This window comes from Trifolium pratense, linkage group LG1 (genome assembly GCF_020283565.1).
Source record: "Trifolium pratense cultivar HEN17-A07 linkage group LG1, ARS_RC_1.1, whole genome shotgun sequence".
Classification (NCBI taxonomy): Eukaryota; Viridiplantae; Streptophyta; class Magnoliopsida; order Fabales; family Fabaceae; genus Trifolium; species Trifolium pratense.
This window is the reverse complement of record NC_060059.1, coordinates 19482719-19494672: the sequence shown is the minus strand read 5'-3', so window position 1 is coordinate 19494672 and position 11954 is coordinate 19482719. Positions and strand designations below refer to the sequence as shown.

Sequence of the window (11954 nt, the reverse complement as noted above, 5' to 3'; positions counted from 1 at the left end):
ACGACCGGGAGTCTCTGCTCGAGCAGCTGAACAATGCCCAGGCCAGGCACGAGCGGGCCAAAAGTCGGATCAACCAGCTCAAAATTGATGTGGATGACCTCAAGGAGAAGCAAAAACGCTGGGGTGATCAGCTGGATGAGCACCGTAAAAGGAGAGAGGAGTTGGATGCTGCTCGGGCTGAAATTGAAAGGCTTAATGCTGCCATGGCGCCGGGCGAGAACGAGCACAAGGCTGCCGAGGGGTTGACCACCCGAGCAGACTTGGTCAAGGTGATTGCTCAGCTGTCCCATGACTTTGTAGAGGGCACTGAGTACGCCTTTGAGAATGCCGTGCAGCAAATCAAGTGCCTTAATCCTGACGTGGAGTTGGTGACCCGGGGAATGCATGTGAACGGGCAGGTCAAGGATGGCCAGATTGTTATCCCGGCTGGCCTGGCCGACTCTGATGAAGAGGAGGAAGATGCTGAGGTGGTGTTCGAGGAGGGTCGTGAAGACGAACAGGGTGACGGGCACGAGCAGGAAGATAGATGCGAGGAGTAGATGTCCCCGGCCTTTCTATTGTAATTTCCTTTCTATTGTAATTTATTTTGTCTCTTTGAATTTTTGGGGCCTTTGAGCCATGGTTTGTAATTTTGGAACAAGTGGGCTTTTGTCCCCGTTTGATTTTTATGACAATTCCGGGCAGGTGCCCGTTTTATTTATCTGTGCTTGTTTATAACTGCTCGCCTATACCTGCTCGCATGTATGTTTCCTCGTCTTTTAACTTAGAAAATTGTACGAAATTTCGTTGTTTTTTTTTAAAATTTCGATCGGGGAGCTTCCCCGTCTAATAACTTAGAAAATTTTGCGAAATTTCGTTTTTAAAATTTCAACCGGGGAGTTCTGGTCCCTACTTTTAACTTAGCGAAATTTTATGCTAATTTTTTGCTCAAAATCTGAGCCGGGGAACTTGTCTCCTTTTTAAGCTTAACGAAATTTGCTGTTTAAACTTCGTGACGGGGAGTTTCTCTCCCCTTTATTGAGGTGCTCGTCTGGGCATGCTGGTATGCTCATTCGAGCAAGTTGGTGTGCTAAGTTTTGCCTGTTTATTTTTATGCCTGTTTTGTATACTTATCATATTTTTGCATGTATGAATGCTGCGCTCGTTGTTATTTTGCCGGGGAGGTTTCCCCTGCTTGATACTGAGCATGTTTTATTGAGGGTGGTCTCCTCTGTTTTGACTTAAACAGTTTAGGGAACTGTATAAGCATTTAGAGTTGTTTCTAAGTTACGCGAATACGAGCACGCTAGTGTACCTTTCTTCGCAACCTGAACCTCCCATCGCGAGCTGGGTGCTAGGTCGTGGCACGGGGACGATGGGCTCGTTTCGAGAGTTATCCTCGTCTAGCAGGGGTTCCATTTCCCTTATGGTGAATTAGTTCCCCTGCTATGGTTTTAGATGAGCACGTGTGCCATGGTGCCCTCCGTTGTTTAAGGTGCTCGATTCGTTGTGTTCTGAAGTGCGAGCAGCCTTTTTTGGTGTGGCAATAACTTAGCTGTAATATTGTTTCAATTTCTGGGCATTCCAAGGTCGAGGAAGTTTCTTTCCTCGAAGGTCCTCGAGATAGTATGCACCATTTTCTGTTTTGTCAATGACGCGGTATGGTCCTTCCCAATTGGGTGCAAGTTTGCCATCCTGGGAGTCTGCATTGCGTCTTAGGACGAGGCTGCCCACCTCGAATTCTCTTTTGATGACTTTGGTGTCATGACGGGCAGCTATTTTCTGCTTCAGGGTGGCCTCTTTTAAGGAAGCTCCCGTTCGAATTTCTTCGACGAGGTCAAGCTCCTCTCGAAGTGCTTCGTCATTTTGCTCCTCGTCTAGAGGTTGCTCAGTCCGACGAGATGGTTCCCCGATCTCTACGGGGATAACTGCCTCCGTTCCATATACCATTCGGAAGGGGGTCTCTCCGGTTGTGGAGTGTGGGGTTGTTCGATAGGCCCAGAGTACATTGTCAAGCTCTTCGACCCATTTCTTTTTATTTTGGTCGAGTCTTCTTCGTAACCCTCTCAGGATTACTCTGTTGGCTGCTTCAGCTTGCCCGTTGGTTTGGGGGTGCTCGACCGATGTGAAGTGCTGCTTGGTGCCCAGGGCAACAAGGAATGCTTGAAAATCTTTGTCTGTAAACTGTGTTCCGTTGTCTGTGACTACCACCTGTGGTATTCCGAATCTAGCTAGCACATTTCTTTTGAAGAAGCGCAGGATTCTAAGTGATGTGATGTCGGAGAGGGGTTCGGCTTCCACCCACTTTGTGAAGTAGTCCACTGCTACTATTAGGTAGCGATTTTGATAAAGTCCTTTGGTAAAAGGACCAAGTAAGTCCATGCCCCACCAGGCGAAGGGCCAGGGGGAAGACAAAGATTTTAGTTCTCGAGGGGGAGCTATGTGCATATCCCCATGCCTTTGGCATTTGTCACATTTTTTTACGTGGTCTTTGGCGTCCTGTTGCATTGTAGGCCAATAGTACCCTGCTCATAGAGCTTTCCTGGCAAGTGACCTTCCTCCTAGGTGCTGGGCGTTAATGCCCTCGTGGACTTCGCGCAGGATGTAATCTGCTGTGTCCTCGTCCACGCATTTTAGGAGAGGAATGGAAAATCCTCTCCTATATAATTTTCCATCAAGGATGACATAGGTGCAGGCTCTTCGTCTGACTACAGCTGCTTGTTTCTGGTCGTCAGGGAGAGTTCCGTGCTCGAGGAAGTTGTATACTGGAGTCATCCAACAGTCTTTGTCGCCAATGACGTTTATGTCCACAACCTTGCTTGGTTTTTCTATGCTTGGACGAGGGAGTATCTCTTGGATGACAGATTTGTTTCCGCCCTTCCTTTTTGTGCTTGCCAGCTTGGACAGGATATCTGCCCTTTTGTTATGCTCGCGGGGAACATGTAATATTTCAACAGAGTTGAACTTGGTGATCTTTTCCTTTACTAACACTAGATATTCATAGAGGTTATCATTCTTGGTCTGGTACTCTCCTAGTACCTGTGAGGCGACCAGTTGCGAATCTGTGTAGATTTTTATCTCCTTGGCTTGTACGTCCTCGGCCAAACGTAGTCCAGCGAGGAATGCTTCATATTCTACTTGGTTGTTTGAAGTTGGGAAGGATAGTGCTAGGGACACCTCGATTAGTAAGCCATTCTCATTTTCAAGAATGATGCCTGCACCTGCTCCTGTGGCGCTTGATGCTCCGTCCACAAAGATTGTCCATTTATCTGCTCCGTCCACTGTAGGGGAGGAGCTCGTCATCTCTGCGACGAAGTCAGCTAGGACTTGGGCTTTTAGAGCTTTTCTGCTTTCGTAACGAATGTCGAATTCTGAGAGTTCGAGGGACCATTTGAGCATCCTGCCCGCCATATCTGGTCGGCCAAGCAAAGATTTGATTGGTTGGTCTGTTCGGACCACAATTGTATGAGCCAAGAAATAATGTCTTAGTCTCCTCGCAGCATAAACTAGTGCAAGGGCTATTTTTTCAATTTGTTGGTATCTTAGTTCAGGACCCTGCAAGGCTTTGCTCGTAAAGTATACTGGTTTCTGCCCTTCGTTTGTCTCACGAATAAGAGCTGCACTTACAGCCTCTGAGGCGACGGAAAGGTACAGGTATAATACCTCCTCGTCATTTGGTCGTGAGAGGACAGGTGGCTCTGATAAGGCCTTTTTCGAATGTTGGAGAGCTTGCTCGCACTCCTCTGTCCATTCGAAGACTGCTTCTTTCTTTAGTAATTTGAAAAAGGGAAGTGCATGTTGTGCTGATTTGGATACAAATCTGGAAAGCGATGTCAGCATTCCATTAAGAGTTTGTATGGACTTCTTATCGCTCGGAGTGGGGAGCTCGGCAAAAGCTCTGCACTTGTCAGGGTTGGCTTCAATTCCTCGCTCGGTTAGGTAAAACCCCAGGAATTTTCCTGCTCGGACCCCGAAGGTGCACTTCTCTGGATTGAATCTCATGTTGTATTTCCTGGCCTGCTCGAACACCTTTCGAAGGTGCACGACATGGTCGAGTTCCTCGGGGGATTTTACGATCATGTCGTCCATGTATACCTCGAGCATGTCTCCTATTTGTCCTCGGAAGACTTTGTTCATCATTCGCTGGTATGTGGCTCCTGCATTTTTGAGACCGAAGGGCATTACGTTGTAGTAATAGTTGCCCGACTCAGTCATGAAAGCTGTTTTTTCTCTATCTTCCACTGCCATTGGAATTTGGTTATAACCTGAATAAGCATCCATAAAAGACAATAATTTAAAGCCAGAAGAATTATCAACAAGTCTATCAATGCAAGGTAAGGGATAAGAGTCTTTAGGGCAAGCCCTGTTAAGATCGGTATAGTCACAACACATCCTCCACTTTCCATTAGATTTTTTGACGAGTACAACGTTGGACAGCCAGGTTGTATACCTGGCCTCCGAAATGAAATTTGCCTCTAAGAGGTCTTTTACACATTTTTCTGCAGCCTCCGATTTCTCAGGAGACTGCCTACGCCTACGTTGTACAATGGGAAGTGCAGTAGGATCAATAGTCAGCTGGTGACATGCTACGTTGGGGTCCAAGCCGGGCATCTCGGAAGCGTTCCAGGCAAACAGATCAGCATTTTCCTTCAAGCAGGCTTCAAGCTGCTTCCTAGCAAGTTCGGGGAGCCCAATCCCAATCTTCACTGCCCTGCTCGGGTCTTCTCCGAAGGGCATCAGCTCGAACTCCCCGTCTGGAACTGGACGACGGTGCTCTTGGCTTGCCTCGTCGTCTTCCTTCTTCTCTTTGCAGAGCTTCTTCTCATCCTTGTTTTCCTGTTTGGAAAAGCGGCTGTCGAGGTCGATGGAGCTGATATCTGGCAAGGGCAGGGAAGTTGTTGCCTTGGACTTCTTGGACTCGGGGAGCTGCCCGATATATTCATTTCCTTTGGAGGAGGCATTGAAGACTCTTCTTGCAGCTTCAATGTCTCCATGCAGTGTCGCAACTTGGCCTTTATGAGTATAATACTTCATCTTGAGGTGGGCAGTTGAAGGGACAGCCATTAAGTCAGCAATAGCTGTCCGGCCCAGGATGCACTTGTAGAGAGAAGGGCAGTCTACTACCAGGAATTTCACTTTGATGGTTTTTGAAGTTTCTTCAGAGCCAACGGTGACTAGCAGGTCTACATAGCCCCATGGCTTAGTTGTTGCTCCATTAAATCCGGAGAGATCAGATCCAAAGTAAGGAGTGAGGTAGGTCTCATCTAGTTGCAGAGTCTTGAAAAGTTGGGAATACATGATATCACAGGAGCTTCCTTGGTCGACCAGTACCCTGCGGACGTCCATATTTGCCATGTCCACTCTGATGAGCAGGGGTATCTGGGAGTTTCCAGTTCCACCGGGCAGCTCTTCCATATAGAAGGCTAAGGGCTTTGATTGCCCTTTCGGTTTATCCAAAGTTGCACTTAGGTTGGAGGAGCCATCTATCAATTCTTCAAATTTTCTCTTGATGGATCCCACAGTCTGTTTGTCAAAACCTCCACAAGAGATAACCATAGCTTGGGCAAGTGCGTCCCATTTGTTCAGTGTGGGAGCAACATAGGTGTCGTCCAAGTAGTCAGGGACACAGAAGTCTTCAGGTCTGGAGATGGCAAGGGCAACTGGCTTGTGCCCGGATCTTTCTGGTGCAGCTTCTTCAGCGTTGCTGGTCTCAGCAACTTCTGCCCGGGGAGCATTGCCCCTCTTCACGTATTGTTTGATTTGCCCATTTCTAATTAAAATTTCAATGGCGTCCTTCAATTGGATGCAGTCGTCAGTCAGATGGCCGTAGCCTTTGTGGTACTTGCAGTATCTGCTCTTGTCTTGGCCAGGCTTTGTGGGTTGTTGTCTTGGAAATTTAATTCCTGCTTTAGTGAACTCAGCTGAGTTGCACTCTTTCCAAATTTCTTCCCGAGTTTTACTAAGGGGAGTATAGTTGTTGAATGTGCTGGGAGGTCCACGGGGTTCTCTAGGCCTTTCGCCTCTTCGTCTTCCTCCTCCTCGGCTGGACTGTTCAGCATTTGAACGAGGAGCAGGAGCAGGCTGGTTGTTTCCTGCTCGCCCATAACGGGCAGCATCTGCAGCTTGTTGCTCCTCATATTGGATGTAGGCTTGAGATTTAAGGAGGAGGTCGCTAAAGGTGCGCGGTTTTTCAATTCCCACGGCTCTTGCAAAGTCACTGTTTGGCCTAAGGCCCCTTTGTAGCAGGTACTTCTTCATGTCATCAGTTGTTTCTACCTGGACGGCTTCTCTGTTGAACCTCTCTATGAAACTGCGGAGAGATTCATTATCAGCTTGGAAGATGGCGTCTAGGACTGCCTCAGTCTTTGGTTGCTTGCGGGAAGCAGTGAAGTGCCTGCAGAATTGGTCGGTCAGATCCATCCATGAGATAACGGAGCGAGGAGCTAGGCTGTGGTACCAGGCCATAGCTCCCTTTCTTAGTGTAGTTGGGAAGATTCTGCATCTAATTGCTCCGCTGACCCTTAAGAAGTTCAGGGTAGCATTGACTGATGCGATGTGTTCATCTGGGTCAGTAAGTCCATCATAAGCTGGGAGAGCAGGTGGTCGCTCAAATCCTTTTGGAACGGGTGCTTGAAGGATATCGTGAGATAAAGGGCAGCGGGGATCCTCCTCGTCGCTCTCTTGTGAGTTTAGGGGAGGTGAGCCCTCACGATTAGGAGTAGGGCTCCTGGAGAATTGGTCAGTGTGATGGCTGCGACTTACTGGCTGCCCTTGTTTGGTCATCAAGCTGAGTCCCTGGGGAGAATGATGACGAGGAGGTGCTCGGTCCACAGTTTTTCCTTTTTTCACATTTGGAGAAGATATACCCTCGCGGGGAGGGGAGACATGGTCTCTTTTCTTGCCAGGTTGCTCGATCCTCTCGAGGGCAGGTCGTCGTTGTTTGACAGTTTCCTGACGAGGAGGGGATTGAGAAGTGGGAGTTCTCCTCGGGGGAGAGTTGTTCCTTGAGAATCGCTTATTCCTTTCCAAGCGATCGAGTCTCAGATTCTGCTCGTCCATTCGGCGATTCTGGCCTTGGAGAGCTTCGGTGGTTTGTTTCAGGGCAGCTATGAGTGTTGCTAGTTCAGCATTGGTAACTGAAGCAGCGGACAAGTCGGTCTCTGCTGATTTGCCCTGCTCGGACTGAAGGCGCTTCCCTGCCTGTTTCTCAGTCAAGATGACCAAGTCGCCATCCTCGGAAGTCCAGGAAGTTTCCTGCCCGTCTCTAGGGTCTGACTCGGGGAGGGCCTGGAGGTCAGTGATGAGAGCAGGAGACAGACGGGGAGAAGATGGAGGAGCAGCGTCCTCAACGTCATTGTTGAAATGAGATGAACTGGCCATGATGAAAAAGTGATTGATTGGTTTTGTCACTAGTGCAGAAAGGAGATACAACTACTGGCCAAACAGACTTTCCACTACTGGCCGCGGCCAGTAGTAAATGCAGTCGACGTTGTAAGTACACACTTTCCACGTCGGGTATTTTTATACCCGTCGTGGTATGTGTAGTTTCTTCTGTAATTATTATTTAAAATTATGGGGATTCCACGTCGGTTTTTACAAATACCCGTAGTGGTATGTATGAGATTCCACTACGGGTATTTACAATATCCGTAGTGGTATGTATGGTTTCCATTTTTTTTTAAAAAAATTGGGGATTCCACTACGGGTATTTAAAAATACCCGTAGTGGTATGTATGAGATTCCACTACGGGTATTTACACATATCCGTAGTGGTATGTATGGTTTCCAGTTTTTTTTTTTTAAGAATTGGGGATTCCACTACGGGTATTTACGCATACCCGTAGTGGTATGTATGGGATTCCACGTCGGTTATAATGAATACCAGTAGTGGTATGTATGGTTTCAAATTTTTTTAATATAAATCATGGGGATTCCACTACGGGTATTTACACATATCCGTAGTGGTATGTATGGTTTTCCAGTTTTTTAATTACAAAAAATATGTGTGATAGATGAGTTAAAGCAAACTGCATTGCATACAAAAACAAAATTATCAAACATATAGCTGGAATTCTAGCTATAGTAATGGGAAGTATAACAGGTAGAAGTTTGTAAATAATGGAATAACAATGAGAGATAGCGGGCTAAGCATATATGGTATCACAATGTCACAGCAATACAATTAGCATTTAAAGAAAATTCTCTCATGAAGCATAAATCTTCAAAATTGTAAGATAAACAGAAGAAAAGAAAAACAAGGGAGTTGAGAGATAAACTGAAAGATACCGAATACCGAATCAACACAGAAACGAAGGAATATGGCAAACAACTTCAAGAATCGGTGAACGGTGGACCGACGAAGCAGCGCAATGAACGACGAACAAGGTTTCTCTGAGTAGACAAAGTAGTACATCTGCAACCACATAATTTTTAGAAAACAATCAACATGAAAGGCTATATTATGCAATATTGTATAGGTTACAAGACCACTTCCCGATTTGGCTGGAGGTCTGCAGAACGTTGTTCCACACTATATCGTTGCGGTTATGCCAAATACACCACAATAGTGCTGCTACACGACCAACAGTTGCACTGTCCTGAGCCTTACATATTGCAAAGACATTTAAGCAGCGTTCAGACCCCGCGTATCGCCATAGGAACATATATCATTTAAACCTGCTACTCGCCAGCTTTCTTTTGTTACCGAACAAGTAAAAAAAGCATGCACATCGTCCTCCTCCTCTTGATCGCAAACTGGACAGATAGACGGACAGTTTACATGACGCTGTAATAAGCGAATCCTTGTGGGCACACTACCTCTGCACAATCGCCATAACAGATGGCGCATTTTGTGCGGTGCAGCAGCGCGCCAAATAGCATTCCATTCGCCTTCCACTTGTAGAATGTCACTTTGAGCCAGACTCTGTAATATGAATTTATATCCAGACTTGACTGTGTAGATGCATATCGTCTACCCAAATCAGTTTGTCCTCTCGGGCCGTATCTATTAGCGGAACCTCCAAGATAGCTTTCGTCCGTACGAGGCCTTTGTTTGTGCAACCACTTTGGACCACCTAGAAGACAAGACACCATTGAAAGATGCTTAAGGTGAATAATGAAATCATCGGCTAAAACATTTCAAATTATGCTTACATCACTGGTAGACATAGCACTACCTGTAGTTCCTTTACTCAAAAATGTTAAGATTAATTTATAATTCTACTCAACCTCCATAGCAGAATTTGCTTCGTCTAAGAAGCTTTTTAGTTCCTTTACTCTTTGCCTGGTCAAGGCAACACAGTCCTGAAATCACAACAATTGTAATTAACATCAATTTATATATCCAGCCAAAATAGTATCAACTTATATAATTTCATCCACCATTTCGGTAGATAACTATTAAACAGTTCAAAGTTACGATACTAAACTTTCCTTCGTTATATTACAGAAAACACTATATACTTTTCGACTGTGAACCTACTTTGTCATATATTGAGTTCAAATTTAAAACTGTATTTAAAATCTAAAATAAATGAACAGTCAGGAAAAGATTGGACTAGAAAATTATACCACAAACTAAACATAATAAAGTGACGGAGGCCTAAGACGAAGAAACACAGTTTCTCGCATGAATCTATAAACTTAACCACATTCTGACATTCACATATAGAAGCAAGCCTGGGTATGGTCTTGCTCTGTGGTATCAGTCCGGGTTCTTGAAAGCTTCAAAGGACCTTAGTTCTTTTGTATTCATTTAAATTTAAAAGACTAGCAGATATTTTGTAAAGTATTTGCATAATTTATCACAAAATTGCTCACTAGCAAGCTAACTCAAAATGAGAGACCATGCATGATATCAATATGCCTTTGATATGATTCACATCTTAAATTCCATTGCAATGCGTAAACTTACCTGAATAGCAGAAGTATAGGCAAGAACTGGCCCACCAGGCTTGTAAAGAGATACTAGTTGACCATGTGTATCCAAAACAATTGTCACATGGGTTTCAAAATTACAAAATTGATAAGAAAACTGACCACACTATGCTGCTATAGCGCGCTCAATTAACAACATAGTTGATAACATGGACTCTGAATATCAAGAACATGAAAACTGACCTCTTGTGGAAGAAGTGGAAGCTTAGTAATGTTAAAGTCATCATACAACATGTAAAACTGATCCAAATACTTCTGTTGCATTTTCATTCTTGCTTTAAGTAACTTGGATTCAACATCTGCAGTAAAAAAAACAGATTTGCTGTCAAAATTTATAAGAAAATGCAAAGTGATAAATGTCACAGATATAACTAGCACATTACCTTCATGAGTCCCTATGCAATCAAAATAAGGCAAACACATCCATAGTAGCAAATTCCATAATTATGAATGCTAACAAAAACACTCACCCCACTGATATACGCCTGCTGCAACATTAATTCCCAGTGAAAGCAGTTTTATCAACCAAACCTCCAATCTAGCTTCAACTCCATGTTCAAAACAACGCAAAGACAAAAACTTTATAAACAAAAAATGATTAAAAGATAAAAACTTTGGTTCCTTACTAGCAGCAGTAGATCTATCAGTCTTCTTAGGCAAAAGAATTGGGTTAATATTTGGAAGAACACCACCATGAGCAATTGTAACACCAGCAAGCAATTTTCCAAGTTCTTCATCATTCCTCACAGCCAACAACACATGTCTAGGGATTATCCTATTCTTCTTGTTATCACGTGCAGCATTCCCAGCCAATTCAAGCACCTAAACAAACAAATTAGGGTTTCAGATTCAAAATTAGGGTTCCAAATTCAAAATCATTAAATATTAGCGATTAAATTGAAATTGATTTAATTATACCTCAGCAGCAAGATATTCAAGAACAGCGGCTAAGTAAACCGGAGCACCGGTACCAACACGCTGAGCGTATCTACCTTTCTTCAAGTAACGGCCGATTCTTCCGACGGGGAATTGAAGACCGGATCTGGTGGATCTGGTGACTGACTTCTTCCTTGGACCTCCGCCTTTCCTTCCTCCAGCTCCTTTCTTCGATTTTGGGGAAGTATCCATTGCGAGATTGAAAATTGAAATCGGTGTTTTGTGAAGTAAGAAATGAAGAGTGTGATGAAGATGAAACTTAGAATGATTGATGACCTTGTTTCGTTCTGGAGAAGATGATGATTGGTGATTGGGAATTGACGAGGAAGAATTTCGTTCTTCGTTCTTCGCTCTTCGCGAAACATATGTTAGGGATTGGGAATGAATGAATGAACAAATGAACACTAAGCTTCGCGAAACATATGTTAAGGGATTCCACTACGGTTGAAGACCAAATCAGTAGTGAAATCCAATTAAAACAAATTTCAACGTAATTACAACATTGCCACCGTGTCTACTTTTCACTACTGATTTAAGAAAGCCAGTAGTGAAATCCCTTGTCTATGAACTTTTCACTACCGGTATTAAAATATCAGTAGTGGAATCCTTTGGTCAAATGTATTTCACTACTGGTATTCACATACCAGTAGTGGTATCTCTAAACCAAAAGTCATTTTTCTACTAGTGTGTTCTTTAGTTTTCTTGTTCGAAATAAAGAAGGGGAGAACTCAGTTCCCCACAGTCGGCGCCACTGATCTTAACTGTTGATCAGAACAGGTAGAAGGCCAGCTGGAAGTCCGTTGAGCAGGTGATAGGCAGCAGGTCCGAGTAGATGATCCACGAAGGGGGGGTTGTACCTGCAGGTGCTCCGATGCCTAAGTCAGTAAGGGTAGAGAGCAAAAGAGATACAAGAGAGAAGTTAGAGAGAGAGAGTAATTGCAATAATGAATAGTGTCTACCTTGCTCTCCCATGAGGGAGAGTATTTATAGCCCCCAGCTCTGGGCCAAAGGTCCTCTTAGTGGGCTGGACTAGCCAAGGCCCATTAAGAGGGACTGCCAAGATATTACCCTTAGATAGTGGGTAGAGTAGTAATTTTACCCTA

At 44.5% G+C, this 11954-nt stretch overlaps 1 protein-coding gene across 3 annotated transcripts; it reads right to left on the bottom strand.

The window, feature by feature from the left end:
• Positions 1-7981: 7981 nt before the first annotated feature.
• LOC123921859 (probable histone H2A.2) lies at positions 7982-11367 on the bottom strand. 3 transcript variants are annotated; one of them, XM_045974573.1, is made up of 6 exons: positions 10834-11365; positions 10542-10737; positions 10386-10403; positions 9893-10214; positions 9156-9282; positions 7982-9053 (listed from the first exon to the last, which is right to left on the bottom strand). In XM_045974573.1, exons 1-4 carry the CDS (start codon positions 11041-11043, stop codon positions 10045-10047), a joined length of 594 nt encoding a protein of 197 aa, XP_045830529.1. In that variant the 5' UTR covers positions 11044-11365; the 3' UTR covers positions 7982-9053; positions 9156-9282; positions 9893-10044. The 3 variants fall into 3 exon arrangements, with proteins under 3 accessions (XP_045830529.1, XP_045830520.1, XP_045830536.1); XM_045974564.1 differs by having other exon boundaries at positions 10386-10737; positions 10834-11367; XM_045974580.1 differs by lacking the exons at positions 7982-9053; positions 9156-9282; positions 9893-10214; positions 10386-10403 and adding an exon at positions 10418-10453 and having other exon boundaries at positions 10834-11362.
• Positions 11368-11954: the final 587 nt, after the last annotated feature.

What these genes read in the sequence shown, in the direction of transcription:
- LOC123921859 (XM_045974564.1), bottom strand. Translation starts at nt 11,043, where the DNA reads ATGGATACTTCCCCAAAATCGAAGAAAGGAGCTGGAGGAAGGAAAGGC. An exon ending in TTGAATATCTTGCTGCTGAG is followed by an intron (nt 10,738 to 10,833) that starts GTATAATTAAAT and finishes TTGTTTGTTTAG; the next exon opens with GTGCTTGAATTGGCTGGGAA. An exon ending in AGCAGGCGTATATCAGTGGG is followed by an intron (nt 10,215 to 10,385) that starts GTGAGTGTTTTT and finishes TTTTTACTGCAG; the next exon opens with ATGTTGAATCCAAGTTACTT.